At 58.1% G+C, this 21662-nt stretch overlaps 2 protein-coding genes across 3 annotated transcripts in view; one reads left to right on the top strand and one right to left on the bottom strand.

Annotated features, from left to right (window-relative positions):
- LOC104558389 (unconventional myosin-Id) overlaps positions 1–17557 on the top strand; it is a 110484-nt gene extending 92927 nt beyond the window's left edge. For both annotated transcript variants that reach the window (XM_062016519.1, XM_062016520.1), the window contains one exon: positions 15538–17557. In XM_062016519.1, coding sequence (XP_061872503.1) covers positions 15538–15694 — 157 coding nt within the window. In that variant the 3' untranslated portion in view covers positions 15695–17557. The remainder of the gene's footprint in view (positions 1–15537) is intronic.
- Positions 17558–17810: 253 nt separating this feature from the next.
- LOC133628632 (cyclin-dependent kinase 5 activator 1-like) lies at positions 17811–20782 on the bottom strand. The gene is made up of 2 exons (XM_062017045.1): positions 19858–20782; positions 17811–19043 (listed from the first exon to the last, which is right to left on the bottom strand). Exons 1-2 carry the CDS (start codon positions 20742–20744, stop codon positions 18965–18967), a joined length of 966 nt encoding a protein of 321 aa, XP_061873029.1. The 5' UTR covers positions 20745–20782; the 3' UTR covers positions 17811–18964.
- Positions 20783–21662: the final 880 nt, after the last annotated feature.

Genomic DNA, 21662 nt, shown 5'->3' with positions numbered 1-21662 from the left:
GTAAATGCTTCTGAAGTCGGTTTGAAAGGACTTGGTTCCCTTCAGGATTCAGTGTCAGGCCTAGGACTGAGCAGTTTCATTCAGCATTTCCCCCTGGCTGCTGCTGTGGGTGCCCGTGGAGCCGGCAGAGCTGCCGTTCCAAGCCTCGTGTCAGTACCAGCTGGCTGCCTGCACCGCTTCCTCTGCCTCAGTGTGTGATGCTCTGCTGCTGGAGGTGCCAAGCATTCTCCTCACCTTACATCTTCATTCAAGGTCTCACTCACGAGCTCTGTGCCTACACTTGTGTTCAGCTGATCCATCCACCAGGGCAAATGGCTGCTCAGATGGCAGCTCAGAGCTATTCTTACACAGCCCACGTTACCTTTGCATTGCCCTGGCTTTTCCTCCCCCTCCTGTCCATGTTACCTTGTCTGTGTGCATGACCCTCACATCTACCAACAGACACACTGCTTCCCAGGCCTGCCCAAGCACTGTGCTTTCCCAAGGTGGCTTGCTCAGCCCCTGCATGAGCTCGCTGGGTTTGCTTTGCCCTGGGCTCAGACGGGGCGCTGGGATGGACAAAGGGCTGTGTGTGCCAGGAGGGAAGCGAGGCCCCTGGCATGCAGCATCCCTTCTCTCTGCAGCACTTGCAGCTCAAGAGCCTGAGCACACCACGTGCTGCTGTGGGAAGGCACAGGACAGGTAGTGCTGGCCACACTGGGCTGGCCCTGGTAGCCTTTGGGATAGGGCAGTGCCAGGGAGCAGCTCTCGCTGGAAGGTGCTTCCCCAGCAAAGTTCCCTCTGCTGCCTGAGCTTGTGCCAAATCCCCATCTCCTTATGCCTTCCCCCTCTTTTGGGCAGAGCTGAAGTTCCCCCCAGCATTGAGTTTGGTGTGGCAGCAGGAGCTTTGCCACGTGGTATGGATCAAGGCCTAGTGTTTTCTTTCTCTCTTCCCTTGTGAGGGGTAACCCCATGTGCCCATCACTGCTGTCCCCAGGGTAACCCCACGTGCCCATCACTGCTGTCCCCAGGGTAACCCCACATGCCCATCACTGCTGTCCCCAGGGTAACCCCATGTGCCCATCACTGCCATCCCCAGGGTAACCCCACGTGCCCATCACTGCTGTCCCCAGGGTAACCCCTGTGGTGACACTGATAGAACAACCTTGGCTCCTGGCATTTGAGCTGGCTGTTTGAACTGGCTCAGTCTATTTAGTAATGTCAATATGATTGGCAGCATCAAACAAAGAGGTGGCTGCAGGAGGCTGGTGGAGCTTCACGTTGCCTTTGGAGCTGAGCATTGGTGTCCATCGGGTGGGAGCCCCAGCACTCCTCTCCCTCACCCTCCTCCCCACCTTCCCCCCACACTTGTAGCTTTTTGCCATCCACTGCTCCTTTCTCACAGTGCCCAAGACCCACATCTTCAGGTAAAACATCTGTGTGTGTGTGTGGTGCTGCTCCCTCACCTGAGCGGCAGCAGGCACACACAGGCACTTGCCTGGCTTTCTGCCTGGGCTCGTTGCTACCTGATGAAGCAGCTACTTGAGTTAAATGAAGCTGCTGTTGAACCACAGAGCCCACTCTGCTTTGTCACTTCTCAGAGGGGGCTCTGGTGACGAGCAGGGCTTGGAGCTGGGTTAAGCAGCTCCCGCAGCCCTCGAAGGCAGCCGTGCTGAGCATGAGCTTGCCTGCTCTCACCTCCCCACTGCAGCTGTCTTCCCAGGGCTTTGGTCACCCCAGGAAGGTTCATTTGGCTTCTGGGTGTTGCTCCTTTGGCAGCCCCATTGGTGTGCACACCTTTGATGAGAGGGCAGAGCTGGAGCAGCCTCCGGTGTGCCCACGGCCCTCCCGCAGCTCCCCGGGGCCTGGCAGCACCAGTGGGCTCTGCAGCAGTTCAGGAGGAGACAAGGGGAGCAATTAGATGTTCCTGACACCCAGGAGGCGTCCCTGGGAGCAGCAGTGAGGTGCAGCATCCCTCCTGGCACGACAGGCAGGGGCTCTGGTGAGCACCCATGGCTGGGTGAAGCTGTCCTAGATCCCAGGGCAAAGCATCCCCCTCGTTCTGTGGGGTCTCCTGCACAGCAGAGGAATGGTGCAAAGAGAAAAGCAGACACAGAGCAGGCCCCTGGCCCTGTCTTCCTGCAGCCAGAGACAGCACTGGCCATCAATCACCATCACTGCAGCAGCTTATTGCTTGGCATTTTATTAACAAGAAGCCCATTTATGACTTGCAAACGCTTATTCAGGGAATGTGATTACACTTCAGAGGGCAAGAGGAGGCACAGGCTGGATTGCCTGCCGTGACCCAAGCTCTGACTCATTCCCTTTGAGCAGCAGGGAAGCAGCACATGCCCTGCTGCAGCCCCCTGGCTTTCCAGCAGGCTCTGCCCTGCTGGGGCTGTGCCCTGCTGGGGCTGTGCCCTGCTGGGGCTCACACCCTCAGCCCCACGCCCATCGGCTCCTGACTCCTGGCACAAGGGCAGATGGGCTGGGACAGGCTCATTTGGGGGATTTAAAGGCAATCTTTGACCTGAAGAAAATGGAACTTCTTTAGTGGGAGGTGTTTTTCTGGAGCCTTGATTTACAGCAGGCACCTTGGCCCATGTCACTGGGGGAGCTGCTGTGGGACTGCTCTGGCAGCGGGCTGCACCGATGATCTTTCAAAGCCCCTTCCAACCCTGCAGATCCTGTGGTTGTGGTTCACCTGCACAGCACATGCTGCTGATTCTGGGCATTTGCTGCTTCTCCAGAGTACAACCAGGAAGGTTCAAAGAATTGGAGAAGGTGGGATGCCCCCTGTGTCCATTCCAGTGTGTAAACACACCTCCAGAACTGACCCCACTTGTCAATTGCTCTCGTTGATGCCTTGTGAGCTGCCAGTGATGTCACTCAATCAGGTGGTTGGTTTGGTCACCAGTCTGCAGTGCCTGAGAATTCCTTTGACCTGGAGACACTTCAGGTGCTGGGGAGCTGAGGAGTCCTGCTGGAAGCTCCTGTTAGAGGGGTTTCTCCATCCTTGTCACTTCAAAGGTCAGCACTTGGATTTGATTGCAGGGCCATGGCAGTAAATCTCTGCAGCAAATTGGGTGCCTCATTCTGGATTCCAGTGGAAATGGAAAGTATTGACTAGGCATAGATTGAAGTCTTAGGGATCATTTTTGTGTAAGAAGCCTTTAAGTCTTTCCTACAAAGCAATCAACACACCAGAGGGAAAATTCCACCCCTAGGAATGGAGGAGGAGGAGGCAGCTGTAAATAGCACAGCATCCTCTTCTCCCTTTTGTCTGTGTCCTTGTGCAGCCAGGCAGCAGACAGCTCACCCTCTTTGGTTCTCATCTCCTTTGGATCCTGCAGATGAGGTAAAGGCCTGGAGAGGAGGAAGGAGTCTGGGATGCCTGACATCTTTCCTCAGGCTGGCAAGCAGCTAAGGAGCTTGCAGAAGGGGCTTGGGCAGGGATGGAGCAGGAGGGCTGCCTCTCCTGCTGCCCAGCCCAGCGCCTTTGAAATGTGATAGACCTCTGAACTGTGTGTTGGGCTGTCACTGCCAGCTGCTCTGACTGGCCTGGGACTGCTGGGCCCCTGCAGCAGCCTCTGGGGAATGGCTGGTGAGCCACTGGCCATGCTGCCTCAGGTTAGCTTTCTGTGTCAGGCCCTCAACCATCTCCTGTTACCACTTGCTCCTTTATCTCTAGTCTAAGTTATCTCTGGATCAGATCTGGAGCGTTTAGGGTTTGGTTTGTCTGGGTAAGGGAGAAGGAGACAATTAGCCAGGGGTTGCCCAAGGAGCAGAGCACAGGCTGCAGGGTAAGGCAGCTCTTCTCTCACCTCTGCTCTCAGCTGCTCGTTCCTAACAACCATCAGCCCTGGCTGCCTGGCAGGAGAGTACTGAAGTCCTTGTCCCAGTGGGCTGAGTTGGTGTCACAGGGCATTGTGCTTTTCAGGTGAGTTAATACAGCCCCTGCTTGGGTTTCAGGGAAGCACCTCCCAAAGAGTGAGTGTGCAGGGCTGCAGCCTGGGGAGCTTCTGCCTGGCTGTGCACCGAGGACCTGCTCTGTAAAACCCTCAGAAAGCTTTTCATTGCAATAACATTTGGCTTTAATGCAGCTTTGTGAGTTGTGACAAAACTCTCAGGGGCTGATGAGAGGGGGCTGAAGCCACCCCTGATGGGAACCACGTTGTCCCCAGGGGATGCTCGCTGGGGGCCTGGGGTCCTGCTCCTGTCACCACATCTCTGAGGGCTGCACCTCGCCTCATGCTGCAGCAGCACATGTGGCTCAGTGCCAGGCAGCTCAGAGGCCACGGATGACACAGAAATCATTGCAGGGGGTTGATGTTTGAGCCCAGAAGTGCAGGTTAACAAACCTGAATGACACTGGCTCTGCTGGCAGAGGCTCAGTGCTTGTGGGAGGGGCAGAAAGACAAAGAGTAAGCAGCAGCTCCGGTTGGTGACCTAAGTGTTTACACTGGCTAAAGAGCACTGAATTACCTGTCAGCAGCTTGCTGTCTCCTGCTCACAAGTGTTTACACATGGAGGCAGTTGCTGCAGGAATGCAGAGGTAATGGTGTGCAGCAGCTGAAAGGCAGCTAGCTCATCCCTGAATGCAAGTGGCACGTGAAGATGCATTCACCCAGCAGAGCCAAGTGAGGATCATCACCTTTGGCTTTATCTGCACTCAGCAGTGGGAGCTCTGTGGCAGGGGCTGGAGAGGCAGAGCAGCGTTTTACAAGGTGCCAAGTCAGTTCTCAGGCAGGATTTTGGCAGAGTGGCTCCCTGAGTGGCCTGTCACTCGATGCTGTGCTCAAGCTGGCAGCAGCACAGTAGCCACAGCCTGTGTCCCAGGGCTCTGCAGAAGCCTCTGCGCGGCCGTGGCAGCATTTCAGCCCCACAGACACCTGCCTGGCTTGAGGAGGACTCAGGGGCAGGCAGGCTCCTTCTCACATCTAACTTAGTCACTGGCTGGGGCAGTTCACCCAGTGATCCAGCAGATTGCTGGGGCAGCGCCACTGGTGCACAGCACGTGGCCTGACAAGGGCAGGATCAGTGCCGAGGCAGAGGCAGCCAGGGAGAGCATCAGCACTTCAGACAAGGGCTCTGCCTCCCACTCCCTCCTGCTGATCCTCTGCCCTTTCACCTTGGGTCCTTACCTTTGTGTGGAACCCCTTTCCAGGGCTCACACATGATGAGGTCTGACTGCTGGATCATTCTGGCACTGCCCCTTCCATCCTGTTCTATTAGCAGATGCTCCAGATGTTGTCAGCTGTTTTCCTACTGGTGTGGTGTGTGTATGGAGCTGTGGGAGCTAGAAAAGAGAAGCTCAGGGACTGCAAAGGGGAAGAAGAGCAGTTCATTCCCCTGCAGACAGGAAGGGAGAATCATGAGACAGAGCAGCTCTGTTCTGCAAAGTGACTCTTTTTATTAGGCAAAACCCCTCTTGGACTCCCTCTGTCACTGCAACCCAAAAGCCCTGTTGTGAACAGCCAAGATCCTCAGCTGCAGTGGGAGAATGTTCCTGGGCTGGGAAGTTAGCAGAAGGTGTTTGGGAGTGCAGAGTGTCAGACAGAGGAGGGATTGCTGTGCAGCTCTGCAGCGAGCAGGGCAGGCACTGCCAGACCACTGCAAGGATGCTTTTCCCAGAGATGATTTCACAGTGGTGGCATCTTATCTTGTCACTGCAATGGCTCTTCAGAAAACATAGAGGAAGCCTCTTGAAATGATGTGATAGCCTTGGAACAAAGGGCTAATCTGTTACCAGTGGCAGCATGTGCTTCCCAATCATTTTCCTCCCTTCCCAGCTCTGTTTCAGTCTCTCACGGGGAGCAATGTGAAGGGTTTAACTCTGGTGAGCCCAGAGGAGGCTGGAAGCTGATTAAAAACTGGGATGGGGGAAGATATTTTTCTCAGCTGGAATGACTGCAGCAAAATAAATTAATGCTGGCTGCTTGAGCCATAGACATTTGATTTGTTAATGGCTTCAGCTCTGCAGGCTTTTGGTTGATGTAGCAAATGTCTCGGTGCCACGTGTAAAGCTGCTGATTTCTGCTAACACAGACCCTGAAATGCAGAAGCATAAAATATTGATGCTTCTGCCTCCTAAAAGATGGAGATGATAACAGTAAGTACCTCCAAATGGCATTGGATGTGGCTGGGGGATGGCCCTGGGAGGTGATGAGCATCCCTCTGAGCCTGGAAGAGACACCGTGCCAGGGCTTATTCTGGGAATAACTCCCTTCTGCCAAAGGTGCCTGCACATGGAGAGACTGCTCTGGGGCTGTAAAAGCCTGTGGGTCAGCAGCTCCATCTGCAGAACCCCAAGGAGGGAGGGCTGGATCCACAGAGGGTTCTGAGCCGTGTGGTGTGATGCTGAGGCTGCTGGGGTCACAGCCTTTGGAGCTGGGTGCAGTCGAGGGCTGGGCAGGGAAGAGGCTCTGGAACAGGGCTGAAGGCAAAGCCTGGCTGCAGGAAGAGGGATGGGTTCTTTGCAGCTGAGAAGGCAAACGGTGCCAGACAGGCATTGAGAGCGCTTTGCTGTGCCTAGTAACGTGTCTGTGCTCCAAAGCCTGCTGAGGAACAGAGCCCTTTTCATTGCTGCCCAGCCCTCCCAGCCAGCTCCCACCCCTTCCCCGGGCCTGGCCTCAGTGGTGGGCTCCTGAGGTGGCTCAGGGATGTCTGCAGGCAGGTGAGCCAGTGTGCTGAGCAGGCTGTGGGGCTGCAGGATGGTGCACGGCCTCGGGAAGGGGCACAAAGCCCCTGCAGCATCCCCGTTGTGCTCCCAGGGGTGTTGTCAGCCACTGAGACCCCCACAGGAAAGTGACTTGTTGCAGTGGAAGTGCAAATGCTGCATGGGCTGGGCATGAGCCTGCCAACCTGCTTTTCCCTCCACCCTCTGAATTTCTCTCAGCAACAAGCTTGTTGTGGCTGCACCTGCTTTTGGTGCTGCCTTTGCCACAAGCAGCCAGCATCTTTTTTCACATGATCCAACACAGTTATTTCAGCTGTTTCTGCAAATTCAAACTTGTTGTTGAATAAGTTAGGCAGAGCAGAAATAGGTCAGGGTTTGAACTAAGATGTAGCTGTCTCTCTTCACAGGCAGTTGCCTCTTCCCCTGCCGATGTGCATTGTGCTAATGGAGCAGTGAATAAAGGCAAGAGAACAAAGGGAAGCAGAAGTGCCAGCTTCTTTATGCTGGGATTGCAGCTTCAGAGCCCTTTCCTTTGCAGAAGTGATACCAAGACCACTCTGCAAACGCTCCTGAGATGAGAAAAGGCCAAATTGTCTGCCCAAGCTGCCTGAGCACACCAGAGCCACTTAAAACCCTGCCCTTGCTTTTGCCATCACATGAGAAATGATCTCTTGGTGCAGCCTAAATGCTGAGAACATCCCTGGTGCTTTTAGGAATCATCTGGCTTGAAACAGGCTGCATTCACTCATTAGTCACTGGGTGCTGGCTTTGAGGTGGGTTCTTTGTTGCAGGGAGTGCCTGTGGCTGACACCAAGCTCCTGGCAGGTTGGCTGTCACGTTGTTTTAGGCTGATGTGACTGCTCCTGGTCCTTGCACAGGACATTAGGAGTCCAGAATTCCATTGCTCCTTTAAACCACCTGCCTGGTCCTGTGTGCTGTGGGAAGGGCTGTGTGGCCTGACCCAGAAGGATGTAAATGGGAGGAGAATGTGTCTGACAGAACCACCTCATGGTTTGTTCTCCCCTGGCTTCTTGTCCTCGAGCCTGATTCACTCTGAGGCTTCCAGCAACGACTGCCATCGTGCCTGAAATGGGGTGAGGCCCAGAGTGGTTCTCTGGGGTGCTGCAGTGCTGCCCCAGAGCTGCTGTGAGGGCTGTGAGGGCTGGCTCTGGCTGGGCTTCTCCACATGGATGCTTTGGTGTGCTGGGAGTTTTGAGGCAGGAGAGGGTGTTCTCCCCACATTACAGGAACAGCCCTGCACAGTCCAACCAGGCTCTTCCTTCCTGCCTGCCATTTAGATCCCCCTTAGTGCCCAGCATCCCCATCCTTTGGCCACCCTGTGCTGGGCAGCAGAGCCCAGGTTCGCTCGTTGCTGGGGAAGTTGGGAGCAGAGGAGATGCAGCAGCACCCTGAGAATGGTTCTAATGCTGCTCAGACATTGTTCTTCAAGCACCATCGACCTCTGGGACTCTGCTGGTGGCCCATGGGACTGTTGGCAGCCAAAGCCAAGCACAGTGAGTCACTCTGTGGTCTGGCTTCTTGTTCCTAAGACTCCAGCCTCTCCCTGAGGGCTTTTTCTGCTCCCCACCTTCCCTCTGACCTCCTGAGCATCCCTCATACTTTTCAAGCCCTGCCTACTTGCTTTATCTCTTCAGGCCCCTCCAGAAGGCCCTGGGTGTGCTCCTGGCCCAGGAAATAAGAGGGAAGTTGGTTAGAAGCTCAAGCTTGCAGTGGTGATGGAGCAATGGAGTCTGTGCCCTGAGTCACTCTGAGTTGCTTCCCCTTCCCTGTCTGTCACCCTCAGCCTGGTGACTGCCCTGCCTTGCCCCACACTGCTGCGTGCTGGGAACTGCCTGCACTGGCCCTGCTGCCACAGGGGAAAACCCTGTGTTCAGCTGATCTGTCTTTTGGCCATAGAGAGAGGTCTGTTTGTTTACCAGGAGGGGAGACCTCAGCAAGACTCAAAAGCTCGTCACACCCCCTCCCTCCACAACAGTCCTGCTGCCTGAATCACTGGGGCAAGTGGCTGCCTGTGGAAGTGGGACCCTTGGTTGGGCACAATGTGGTAAGAGCCTTGCCTCACACAGGGAGGGTGAGCAGAAGCACTGCTCCTCCCCGGGAGAAGCCCTGCAGGGGGCTGCAGCACAACGAACCCTCTGCTTTGATGGAGTTTCTCTGTCCCCTGGAGCCTGAGCTCATTTCTATTAGGAGAGGAGAAGAATGTAGGTTTTCAGAGCAGGTCTGGAAACAGAGAGGCAGGACGAGGCACAGCTGTCCCAGGGCAGAGGAGTGAGGAGGGGAGGCATCTCTGCTGCCCACACAGCAAGGTTATTCCCACAGCCAGAGGGACGTGGCCCTTGTCCCACATCTGCCTTTGGGGTCAGGTTAGTTCAGCGTTGCTGCCAGACAGAGGGGGCCAGAGGGCCACTGGCAGTTTAACATGATGTCACCTTGTCCTGCAGTAAGTAGGTCAGGGTGACATCCTGCCTGAGAGCCCTGTGTGCCCGGGTTCTGCTGAGCAGGGCTGTCCCCAGCACGCTCCCAAAGCCCCTGGGAGGGGAAGTGATGCAGAAGGAGCTTCTCTGGGGGTTATCTGGGGGGCACGGAGTGAGCCCAGCTCTGGGGGCTCTGCAGCAGCCCCTGGTTGGCTGGCACCAATGAAGCATCAGATGGGCTGATGAATACCCAGGTTGCTATGGTGACAGAGCTGGTGCTAAAGCAGCCCCTGTGCATCCCTCCCTGCACACACAGGGGCTGTCACACGGTGTGAGCGGGGCCAGGGGATGCTCCCCAGCCCAGAACCCCCAGCTCTGGCTGCAGGGAGCTCAGCAGTGCTGTGTGTGCAGAGCTGAGCTGTCTGCCAGCGCTCCACGGGCTGCAGGGTGGGCAGGCAGCCAGGGCCCGGGCACAGCCACCACACCGAGGCACTGCCATGGCACCACAGAGCCAGCCTGTGTGGAAAAGCCCTGCCCTCACCCTGCCCAGCTGCTTTGTTGCTGGGATCCCCTCATAGAGTGAACACAGGTTTCCCACCCAGAAAACCAGTGAGCAGCCAGTGCTCTGCCAAGGAGGAGTTCCCTCAGGCATGAGGGGAGCAAGAACAGAGACAGACTCCTCTGTTTGGAGCAAATAGGTGAATTGTGAGCTGCAAGAGGAGCAGAACTCGAGGAGCATCAGCAGTGGGTGCAGGAGCCTGATGCCTCCCAGCCAGCTCAGTGCTGCCTGAGCCTTGCTGTTCCCAGCCAGCGTGGCCAGGCTGGGGGGAGGGAGGGGATTCATTAACAGCCCAAGTGTGGAAACAAGATGGGATGTGGATTATGGCTGAGGGGAAGTGCCTGAAGTGCTGACTCCACACCTCCTCTTGTCACGCCTGACTCTCTAGTCTCTCTTTTCCATAGCTTTGATCCATGTCTGTGTGTGCCAGAGCTGCAGAGGGGCTGTGCAGCACCAACCAGCCCGTGTGTGTGCCAGGTGAGGAGCAGCCTGAGCAAACATCCGCCCTGCCAGACCTCAGAGCGGGTGGCACAAGGCAGGTTTTGAAAGCTGCTGCGGTTTAGGATGTTGTTGTGACGCTGTGCTGCGTGTGAGAGTCCCACAGCACGTGTGGCTCCATCCCCTGCTCATGCAGCTGCTCCCAAACCCCAGCCCGGGGTAACCTCTGCGCCCCGGTGTTGGTAACAGCTGTGGCATGAGGATGCTGCCAGCTGCAGCTTCAGGCCAGCACTGCAAAGGGGCTGCTGCATTTCCTCTGCAGTGCAGCAGCGTGGCCAGAGCCTGGCACCTGAGCTGGGGAAGGGGCTGGAGCACAGGTCAGGTGGAGTCACCATCCCTGGGGGTGTTTCAGAGCCGGGTGGGTGTTGCACTGAGGGCAATGGGCTGGTGGTGGATACGGCTGGGACAGAGGCTGCATGCCATGGGCTGAAAGGTCTCTGCCAGCTGAAGCCATTCAATGATGAGGAACAGCTGAGGGAATGGGGGTGTTGAGCCTGGAGGAGAGGAGGCTGAAGGAAGACAGGAGCCCTCTCTGCAGCTCCTTACAGGAGGCTGCAGGAGCTGGGGATCAGGCTCTGCTCCCCAGTAATGAAGAACAAGAGGAAAGAGGCTCAAGTTGCCCCAGGTGAAGGTGAGATTGGAGCTGAGGCAGAACTGTTTCCCTGAGAGGGGTGTGAGCCCCTGTGCCAGGCTGCCCAGGGAGCTGGGGGAGTGCCCAGCCCTGCAGGGATCCCAGAGGTGCTGGGGGCTGTGGGTCAGTGCTGGGCTGGGCAGGGTGAGGGCAGGGCTGGCACTGCAGCAGCTTCAAGGGCTTTGCCAACCAGAATGGTTCTGTGATTCCCTGCTGACAGCCCTGCAGTCAGTGCCTGGAGGCAAAGAGGCTGTGCAATGATTCTCTCACATACACAGGATTGTGGCCTCCCAGAGAGACACAAGCCAGGGTGGGAGAAGGTGTTTTCTCCCTCTGATACAAAGAGGGATGAAGTGTCAGGAGTCACAGGGGTGATGCTGTCACCAGAGTCTTGTTTAGGGAAGTTTATGCTCTAGGTGTGTAAATCTCCTGTGGAAGGGGGACCCAGCACCCAAGAGGCAGCAGCAGAGCAGATGAAGCTGGGACAGCCCCGGTGTCTGTGGCACAGCTGAGAGCTCACACCTGAGGTGACACAGACTGCACACCTGAGCTTTTTCAGTGCAGTTTCACCTTTGCACACGTTGAGAGCCTGGATGTTCCTGCTTTTGGTCTCCATTGTGGCTTTAGTTCTCCCAGTGAGAGCTGTCACCTTCCCCTGCAGCCCCAGTGCCCCCAGTATCATTGTCTGCAGGCTGCAGAAAGCCACGGCTGCTCAGATGAGATATATCCCGTGCCCCACACACTTATCTCTCCTCAGAACAACACAGCTGTGGCTCAGCTAGCTCAGTGTTTATTACCTGTGCCCCAGCCAGTGTTGTTGCAGACCCAGCTCGGTTTGTGTCCCCGTTTATAGCCGGGAGAGCGCAGGGCCCCAGCCTCTGCTGCCCAGCATCACTTCGGTCTCTGGTTGTCAGTAGGAAGCAGAGCCTTGAAAGCTGCCTTTTTTTAGACCTCTTTGGTTTCTCTCTCTGCTGCTGCTTACATATTTCCTTCGTGCAGGACGTAGCTGCTGCTGTTTTGGTTTGTGTTTTATAGGCTGCCTCCATCTGTGTGTTACTGTCAGGGCTGAGCCCCTCGGAGGCTGCAGCACCGACCTCTGCACCCTGTAACAGTTCTGCAGCTCCCAGTGCTTCCTCACAGCCTGTTTGCAGCTGCAGGCTCTCCTGAAGCCTTCCCCAGGTGGTGCACAGTGATGCTGTGCCTTTCCAGCACGAGCCTTCCATCTAGACTCTGCAAGGATTGGATGTTCAAGTGCTCTCGGGAATCCATCCCGTTAGGTTTGTCCCTGCTGAGCCTTGGTTTCACACTGCATGGCGTGCTCAGCCTCACTCCAATCCCTCTGCTTTGTTGCCAGGAAAATCAGGCACTTGCTGGACTCAGCTTTGCCCTCTTCTACCCAAATTTGGCTCCCTAAGAAGAGCTCCATGGCTGCTCCATGGCTGCACTGGCCAGTCGGGGTCAGCTGCTGTTCCTGGGGCTGCCTCACAGAGCTCAGGGAGACATGAAGAGTCTCATCTCTGGGCTCTGCTGCATTTTCACACCTCACCAGGGCCCCAGGTGAGCTGGGGCTGCTCTCAAGCATCACCTGCTGAACATTCCTTTCAGGTTCTCCTCTTGCACCTCTGTCTTCACCAAAACTCCCTCTGCCCTTTCTGCACTCTTCCCCTCCACCATTTCTCTCCCCACACTCCCTGGCCACGTTTGTTTGTGCTCAGTGGCTCTGACAGACATCTGGTGCCATTTCTGTGCCACTTGCCTCGTGTTTTCCCTCAGCTCCCACATTAAATGCTCAGCCCAGACTCTCCCATTTCACAGGCCAGTGTTCTGCTCCCACTGGGAGTCATCTCTCCTCTGCTGCTTCCCCTTTTGCCAGCCCTTCCCTGGCTGTCTCAGCAGCTCACACCAGCTTTCCAGAGATGCTCAGGACAAGGTTCCCCTCGCTCAGGGGGCACAGGAATGTGTCCAGGAGGCTTTGGGAACCTCCCAAGGAGACTCCACACTCCCTGGGCAGGCAGGTTAAACGTCTTGACAGAGCACTTGGGTTTGGGTTTTCATTCTGGTGCTGGTTTGTGGGACCTGGGGCATGTCACTTAGCCCTCTGCACCGTGTGTCTTCAGCTGCAGAAGGCTCAGAAACACATTCAGTTCTGCCCTGGAGTCCTTAAATCACAAGGTTTTCTGCCTCTCCTACTAATAAATAGGAATATATACAAATGAATGTTGATAAATGAACAGAGGACACAAAGTGGTGATGTCTGTTAACATTGAATGTTAATATGAACAGATACTGAGTGAGATCATCTGCAAAGGACTCATTTGGTCCTTCAAATTGTCAGGAGGCCAGAAGATGTTCCTAAGTAATCCACACAGGTTCATTACATAGCAGGAACCATTGAGGTACTTAAGGAATGAAAGCATGGAGGGTGAAGGGAGGTGTGTGTCCAGGCCTGAAATTAAGCAGTGAATTAACTAGTGCAAACTCTGTGCCACCTTCATTTCACCCCAAGGACCTTCCCCCAGCTGAGTGGTGTTCCTCAGATGAGGAGGTGGAAGAGCCAAGTGCCAGGGTGGGATCATGCAGGGAAAGTCAGCTTTTAGCCCAGCTCTGAGTGGAAGTGGGACTTGTCTCCCTGCTGCTGCTGCCATCAGGGTCCTGCAGAGCACCAGTGATCCCCAGAGGGTATTTTCACTCGGTGTTGCCCTTGTCTCTGAAGGACTTTGTTGGATTTCCACTGGACCATCTGCAGCTCAGACTCTGCCTGGGGGAAGCGTCCCCCTGGCTGTGCCACTTGGCAGAATCTCACTGTGCCAGTGCAGTACTGCAGATCCCTCTGGGGGCTGCTCTTGGATGCCACTCAAGAGCTGTCCTGTGCCCCCCCAGAAGCTGAAACCTCTTCTCACGTGAGGAGAAGCAACATGTGACCAAGGGTGAATGAGTCACGGTCTCACAGCCACAGGGCTCAAAATGCATCAATGACCTGATTTCCTTCTGATTCCCAGGCTGGCTCCTGCCTGTGGTCAAAGTGCAGGTCAATGACATTCCTCTCCCCTGCTTTGGGCTCCTCATCCCTGTGCAGAAGGGTCAGCAGGGTTTGACCATTAACTGCACCAAGCTCTCTGTCTTCATACCTATAACTGATGCTGGAGAGGAGGGAGGTCATTAGCACTTCACAGACACGCTGAAGCTGCTCTGCAGGCACGTGATGGCAGGGATCTCCCAGAGGCTCCTCCACGCCTGGGGCTCCTTCTCTTAAGACCTGGTAAAAATAGCAAACTAAGCAGGGATTTGAGCCTCAACTCACTGAGGCAAGAGTAAAGCAGCACTAAATACCTGGGACAACGTGAGGGCTTTGTGTGCTGCTGCCCTGCCAGGGCCCCTCCAACCAAACAGCTCCTGGGCTGGGAGCCCTGAGCACCTTCCTCATTCAGAAGCTGCATCAAAGTGTGACACAAAACAATCTGTTGATGAAGCAAAACAGTCTGTGCTGTGGGAAGGACCTGGGGGGAAATGCTGTGACAGTGGCTCAAGGGCTGGGCTCTGGGAGCTAAGTGCAGCAGAGCAGAGATGCAGAGCACAGGGAGGGGGGGAGCTGAGGCTACTGGGTCTTTCAGCTGCTCAGGGTGATGCTGAGAAATGCTGCAAACTGAGGAATCTGAAGTGCAAGTGAGGTCCCAGGACAGATTCCCAGAGGCCAAGGCCTGGAGTGTCTCCTCCTGCTTCCCCAGAGGGAGTGGCTGGAGCTGCTGCAGGTGCTTCTCCTACAGATCCCCTCTCCTGATGCACTTCACCTGCTCTTCACTGCAAAGGGCTCCTGGCTGGAGCTTGTGCAGCAACTTGGCCACATTTTATCTATATCCTCTCATCCCCAGCCCTGGGGAGCAGCTGTGATTTCACACAGTCCCACAGTGCTGGAAGGGCCCTGCAGAGCTGCTCCAGCCCCAGCCCTGCTCCAGCAGCTTCCCCTGGCTCAGGGGGCACAGGAACGTGTCCAGGTGGGGTTGGGAACCTCCTGAGGAGCCTCCACACCCTCCCTGGGCAGCCTGGGCTCCCTCACCTCAGCACCAAAGGAGCTTCTCCTGTGCCAGTGGCACTGCCTGTGTGCCAGCCTGTGCCCATCACCCTTTGTCCTGGTACTGGCCACCACACACCAAACACTGGCCCCAGGCTCTGACACCCACCTTTAGGGATTGATCAGCCTTGATGGGTCCCCTCTCAGCCTTCTCTTCCCCATGCTGAACAGCCCCAGGTCCTGCAGCCTTTCCTCTGCTTATGGTACAAGGAGAAGTCTGTGATCTAGTCCCCCCTTGCAGAGGGGACACCCCAGAGCAGGGATGAGCATCCCTCTGGCCATGCTGTGGGTGACCCAAAGAGCCCAGGCAAACCCCGTTTGTGTGCCAGAGACTCCCGAGAGTCACTTCTAGCACCAAAGCTGGGTTTAAGGGTCAAAAAGCTGGGGCACGTTTTGCAGGGGCAAGCTTTTGTCTGAGCCTGTCTGCCTGGAGCGGGAAGTGCTAAACCCAGCAGCCCTGCCTGTGCTTCTGCTGGCTGTTCCATGCTGGGCCTCCAGTCCCTGAGCTCTGAGCAGGGGCTGTCAGCATCAGACCCATTAGCCGAGGCCACCAAGAGCCACGGGGACACATCTCCCTGCGTGGGACACCTCCAGGTGGGGCAGAGGGCTGAGGTTTGGGGGCGTCCCCAGCCCCCAGCCCCCCGGGCAGCCCCTCGCCCCTGACCCCGCTCCTCCCTTTGCCGGCAGCGAGAGGCGTCCCCTGCGCGTGAGCGTGGCACACCCGGTGCCCTGCAGCCTGCACGGGAGGAAATGCACCGTGGCCGTGGAGACCAGCAGCAGCCAGGCGCAGCCGGACTTCACCAAGCACCGCTCGGGCTTCGTGCTCTGCGTGCCGGGGCATTAACGGGGGCAGGAGACACGAGCGGGGGCTGCCGCTGCCCCCGGCCCCGCCGCGGGATGCGCTCGGACACGCTCGGCTGGGACTGGGGCACCGGCCGCTAAAGGTGGAACAAAGCCCGGGCTCGGAGAGGGCTTGATCGCCACGTGAAGGCTTAAAAACGGCCGGTGAGCTGCATCCATCTCACAGAACGGGCCAGAGCAGCAGGACAGTGCTTCTGGTCCGAAGGTGCATCTATAGGCACCTGCACCCTTTCCCCCGTTGCCCACGGCCAGCTCTCACACCCTCTGCTGATCCCTCCTGGGGTTAGATCTCGCGTATCCTTTGTTTTTTGCAAGATTCTGCAGCCTCCAGCTGAGGAACCAAAGATCCTGGGCTCAGGGAGCCCCGTGCTGCAAGCCCCAGCCCCGGCGAGGTGGGGGCTGGAGGGGCTGAGCCTGCACCTTCCACCGCCCAGCACACGCCAGCGGGGAACACAGCCCCGGCCGCTGCCTGAGCTCAGGAAGCCACCGAGAGCCCCGGGCTGGGGGCAGGCCCACTGCCAGAACGGAGAGTGGGACAGTGCAGAGCTTTTATGCCTTTAATCCTGCAGCATTCTGCCTTAATTACCCTCTCCAATGACCTGAAAAGCCAGTGGTCCTGTTCAGACCAAGTGGCTGAATGCTGAGCCCCGGTGCTGGGGGCTGAGGCTGCAGCTCTTTGGCTTCACACTGAACCTCTGGGCACATCCATCCATGCCCCTCTCTCCATCCCTCCCTCCACCCTCCATGGGTGGCACCGTGGCTTCTCCAGTGGCACCCAAACCCAGCCAAGCTGGAGCTGGGTGTTTGCAAGAGGGCTCCACAGACTAAGGAGCTCTTCATTTCTGCTGCATCGTGGGGCTGTGTGTGCTGAGTCCTGGCACTGCTGGTCAGGTCAGGATCTGCAGCAGGGCTGGTGGGGGGAGCCCAGCCTAGGAATCACCCACCTCCAGCCCAGGGAGCGCAGCTTTGATGAGCATGGGAAGAACTGGGAAGCCTGGAAAGGGCTTCTCACCTGCCAGCCTGTCAGGGGAGGGTTTCCCAAAGCCACGGACACAGGGACTGTGCCACACCAAGCCCCAGAGTGTGGAGGGATCCTGCATGGGGGGATCCTGCACAGAGAGCTCTGCTCGTCAGGTCCAACCCACATCCTCAGGAAGCAGCTCCTCCAGCTCCTGGCCAAGTCACCCACCACCCCAGCCCAGCCACACCAAGGGCTCCTCACCTTGTCAAGCACCTCCCACGAGCGGCTCAGGACCAGCGAGGCCCCTGCACCTCCTCCTGTAGCCCCCAGCACCAGCTCCTCGCCGCCAGCGCCTCGGGACAGCCCAGCCCGCGTCTGCCTCCTCCCAGGAAAGCTCCAGAAGGCAGAAACCCGGCTGCTGCTGTGCCTTTCTCCTTGCACTCCTCGCTTTCTGCACCTCCTTGGCCAGCCCTGCCCCAGGAGCAGCGACCTGCAGCCAGGCAGCAGCAGGAGCTCCGTGGGCCCTGCGAGCAAGTGCAGGGCAGGTCCAACCTACGAGATGGCAACATTGGAGGTGATGAGATGTGTCTTTATGAAATGTAGCTGTTCCTGTTCTGGTTTTATAGAGAGAGAGATATATAGAGATATATAAAGTATATATTCCTGATTATTCCCATAAATTAACTAGCCCTGAATGGGGTTTTGCTCTTCAGCCTGGGGCAATGCTGCTGCAATGATCCAATGCTGCAATGAACCTCTGGGGGAGTTGAATTGCCGGTATTTTAACGTGTAAAAAAGCAGTAAATCAAACAATCCCTCTACTATGCTGCACCTGGGCTCTGGTTTCCATCCTTCACCGCAATAAACAACCCCCCAGGAGCTGCATCCACGGTGCTGCTGCCCCTTTCTGCCCCGGGAACACGATGCAGGGATGGGGAGCCTGGGCATCCCCAGCACCCCGTGCGTCACCCCAGGCTGCTGGGAGGCTCCTCCCCAGCCCTGCAGCCCTCCCAGCCCGGGGCTGACCCCGAGGCCTTAAAGCCCACAGCAGCAAAGCCAATTTCCCCAGGGGAGGGGAAGGAGAGGGGAGGGGAGGGGGGGAGATGCAGAAAAGAGCCTGCCATGAGCTGCTGCCGGGTAATGGATGGTCAGTGCAGTTTTATTTCATCAGCACAGTACAAAAATAAATAAAAAGAAGGGGTGGGGGGTAGATGGCAGGCACACGGAGCCCCACGACACAGGCGCCGGGTTATCCACCACACACACCTACAAACACACCACACACACACAGTGAGACGAGTATAAATTAATCCAGTAACAACACCCACCAATTTGGTCAACAAAGAGCTACAGAAGAGATTGCACTAAAAAAAATGAGAGAGGAAAAGAAAAAGGTCTGTACAGACAACGGTGTCAGCGGGGTCCCACGGGCAGCGGCCACAGCATCCCTCCCTCTGAAACGCCCCACGGGCCTGAACCCAGCCACAGCTGTGCACACGGAGGGGGAAAGAAAACACACACACAGAGGAAAAAATCGAGAATGGTTAAAAGCCAGAAGCAGCAGGAGGTGCCTGGGCCTGCCGGGCTCAGCGCTGCGGCACCGCGCTGCCGGCGCCTCCTGGGCACGGGGCATCCTACAGGCAGCTGGGTGGCAATCCTACAGGCAGCCTGGGTAGCAACCATACAGCCAGCTGGGTGACAATCCTACAGGCAGCTGGGTGGCAATCCTACAGGCAGCTGGGTGGCAATCCTACAGGCAGCTGGGTGACAATCCTACAGGCAGCCTGGGTGGCAATCCTACAGGCAGCTGGGTGGCAATCCTACAGGCAGTCTGGGTAGCAACCATACAGCCAGCTGGGTGACAATCCTACAGGCAGCCTGGGTGACAATCCTACAGCCATCTCTGGTTGTCGTTATTTTCCAGCCATCCTCTCTGGGTATCATTTTCCAGACAGCTCTGGGTGTCATTTTTATACAGCCATCATCCCTGGGTGCAGTTATCTCCCAGCCATCATCCCTGGGTGCTGTTATCTCCCAGCCATCATCCCTGGATGCAGTTATCTCCCAGCCATCATCCCTGGGTGCTGTCATCTCCCAGCCATCATCCCTGGATGCTGTTATCTCCCAGCCATCATCCCTGGGTGCTGTCATCTCCCAGCCATCATCCCTGGGTGCAGTTATCTCCCAGCCATCATCCCTGGGTGCCATTTTTCCAGCCAGCTCTGGCTGTCACATTTTTTTCCCAGCCATCTCTCTCATTCAGGTTTTTTTTTTCTCCTCCAGTTTTGTTTTTTAACGTGGTTTTTTTTGCCTTTTTCCGTGTTTTTTGCTCTGAAGACACAAAATGCTCCTGTTTGCATGCGCCATACCACTGCAAAAGCAACAATGAAAGAATAAAGAAGGGATTGTCCTTGGGTTCTTTTTTCCTCTTTCTCTCCCCCCCTCCCGTAGGTTAGTGAGTTTGTTTTTGTGGTTTCTTGGTTTTGTTTTGTTGTTGTCGTTGTTCTAAAGTCCTCAGATAGCAGCATGTAGAGTCCTTCCTCGCTTGCACACTCACGGGGTCCTTTACACAACACTCATGGTCAGTGCACGATGGGAACAAGACGTTTCACATTGATGCCATGACAGTAGCGATTCCCCAGAACCCAGCCCCGCTCGGGAACCTCGAGTCTCTCCAAAGAAAATAAATTAAAGGGGAGGGAGGATGGGGGAGCCCGGGGGGGGGGGAAGCGGGGCCGGGCCCCGTCTGTGTCCCGTTACCGCCGCTCCGCCGGTAACGATCGGCCCCGCTCGGCCGCCTCGGGGAAGCCTTTACCGCGTTTCTTTCTCCTCCTCTCCGTTCCCTCGCCCCGGCGCCGCCGCGCCCCGCAGCCCGCCCTTTGTCTCGGCGATGCGCTGAGCGGCCCCGCACGGCGGCTCCAGTCCCGCTCCGCAACGCGGGGCTCGGGGCGCCCCCTCCTCCGCTCGGCTGCGGGAGCCCCTGCGCCCGCACGACGGGGCGGCGAACGATCCCCCCCGCTCCCCTCCTCGCTCCGTGTCCGGTCCCCCCCCCCGCTCCCCGCCGAAGGCCGGGCCCAGGGGGGCGGCAGCGGCCCCGCCGTTCCCCCGGGGACTGGCTGGAGCACGGCCGGGCCGAGCGGGGCCGGCGCCCGGAGCATCCCCGGCGGGGCCCGGCCGGCGCTCACCGGTCGAGGCCGATGAGCAGCCGCCCCTTCTCCTCGGAGCCGCTCTCCTTCTTGAGGTCGGCGAAGACCTGCGTGAAGTAGTGCGGGTCGGCGTTGACCTGCAGCATCTTGGGGCTCATGAGGTCGATGATGGAGAGGCAGCGGTCCCAGAAGGCCTCCTTACAGCTCTCCACCAGGAAGGGCTTGAGCGGGTAGGAGATCTCGTTGCCCATGTAGGAGTAGGACAGGTACAGGCAGGTGAGCAGCACTGCCTGCAGTTCGTGGTCGGTGGCCACCTCGGCCGAGATGACGTCCCGGCACAGCATGTAGAGGAAGACCACGTTGGCGGGCGTGATGAAGCCCTGGTCCTGCCAGCCCTGCAGCAGCAGCGAGCGGTCCACGGAGCGCAGCCAGAGCACGGGGTCGGTGGGCGAGAGGTGCTTGAGGCGGTAGCAGCGGCGGCACAGGAACTCGCCGAGGCAGCGCAGCAGCTCGCTGGTGGACGCCTGCACCACCACCCGGCGCGGGGTCGCGGCGGCGGCGGCGGGCGCGGCCGGCGGCACCTTCTGCGCCGAGGCGAGGGCGGCGGCGGCGGCGGCGGGCGGCGGCGGGGCGAAGGTGGCGAGGTTGGCGCACGACAGGGACTTCTTCAGGTTCTCGTTGTTGAGGTGGGTCACGTTGCTCTGGTAGCCGCCGTTGGGCTGCACCTTCTTGGAGCTCTTCTTCTTGGCGGAGACGGCGGCGATGCGCTTCCAGGGCAGCACCGAGATGAGCGAGTGCCGCTTCAGGCCCTTCTCCTTGGCGTTCTTGCTGTTCTGCACCGCCGTGTAGTGCCCCACCGTGGCCGCCCCCTCCTCGAACAGCGGGGCCTTCCGGTAGCTCGGCGACAGCGACAGCACCGTGCCCATGGCGCCGGCCGCCCGGCGGGCCCCGCCGCCCGCCCCGGCCCCGGCCCCGGCCCCGGCCCCGGCCCCGGCCCCGGCGCGGCCCCGCGCTCCGCTGCCCGCTCCGCCGCCGCCGCCGCCGCCGTTCAACGGCCGCGCCTCGCCCCGCCCCGCCCCGCCCCGCGCCGCGCGCGCTCCCGCCGGCTCAGTGCGCGCGCCCCGCCGCGCCCCGCCCCGCGCCGCCACGTGCGCCCGCGCGGGACACGCCCCCCCCCCCCGCCGGGCCCCGCACGGACCGCGCCGCGCTCAGCGACAGCACGCTCGGGAGCGCGGGTGGGATTCCCCTTTCCCACCGCAATAACAACCACGGAATCGTTTCGCGTGGAAAAGCCCCTGAAGCTGCCGCAGCCCCAGCCCTGCCCAGCCCGGCGCTGACCCTCAGCCCTCAGCCCCACGGCTCTGGGGTCCCTCCAGGGCTGGGCACTCCCCCAGCTCCCTGGGCAGCCTGGCACAGGGCTGACACCCCTCTCAGGGAAACAGCTCTGCCTCAGCTCCAGCCTCAACCTCCCTTGGGACAACTTGAGCCCGTTTCCTCTTGTCCTGTCACTCATTAGTGTGGAGCAGAGACTGACCCCAGCTCCCTGCAGCCTCCTGTCAGGGAGTGTCAGAGAGTGCTGCTGGCTCCCCTCAGCCTCCTCTTCTCCAGGCTCAACACCCCCATCCCCTCAGCTGCTTCCATCACACTTATGCTCCTACTACTACTACTAAACATTAATTTGGCAGAACTCTCACGTGCTGGGCCAGGACCAGGTCACAGCTCCCCCATCCTTTAATGCTGTGGCTCAAAACCCCATCCTTCCCAGCACTCCATGTCTCAGCAACAGCACTGTGAGCTGCGGCCCAGCATTCAGCTCCCCAGCCCTGTGCTGAGCCAGGAGCTGC

This window comes from Colius striatus, chromosome W, assembly GCF_028858725.1.
Source record: "Colius striatus isolate bColStr4 chromosome W, bColStr4.1.hap1, whole genome shotgun sequence".
Classification (NCBI taxonomy): Eukaryota; Metazoa; Chordata; class Aves; order Coliiformes; family Coliidae; genus Colius; species Colius striatus.
This window is presented reverse-complemented; position numbering and strand designations above follow the sequence as displayed.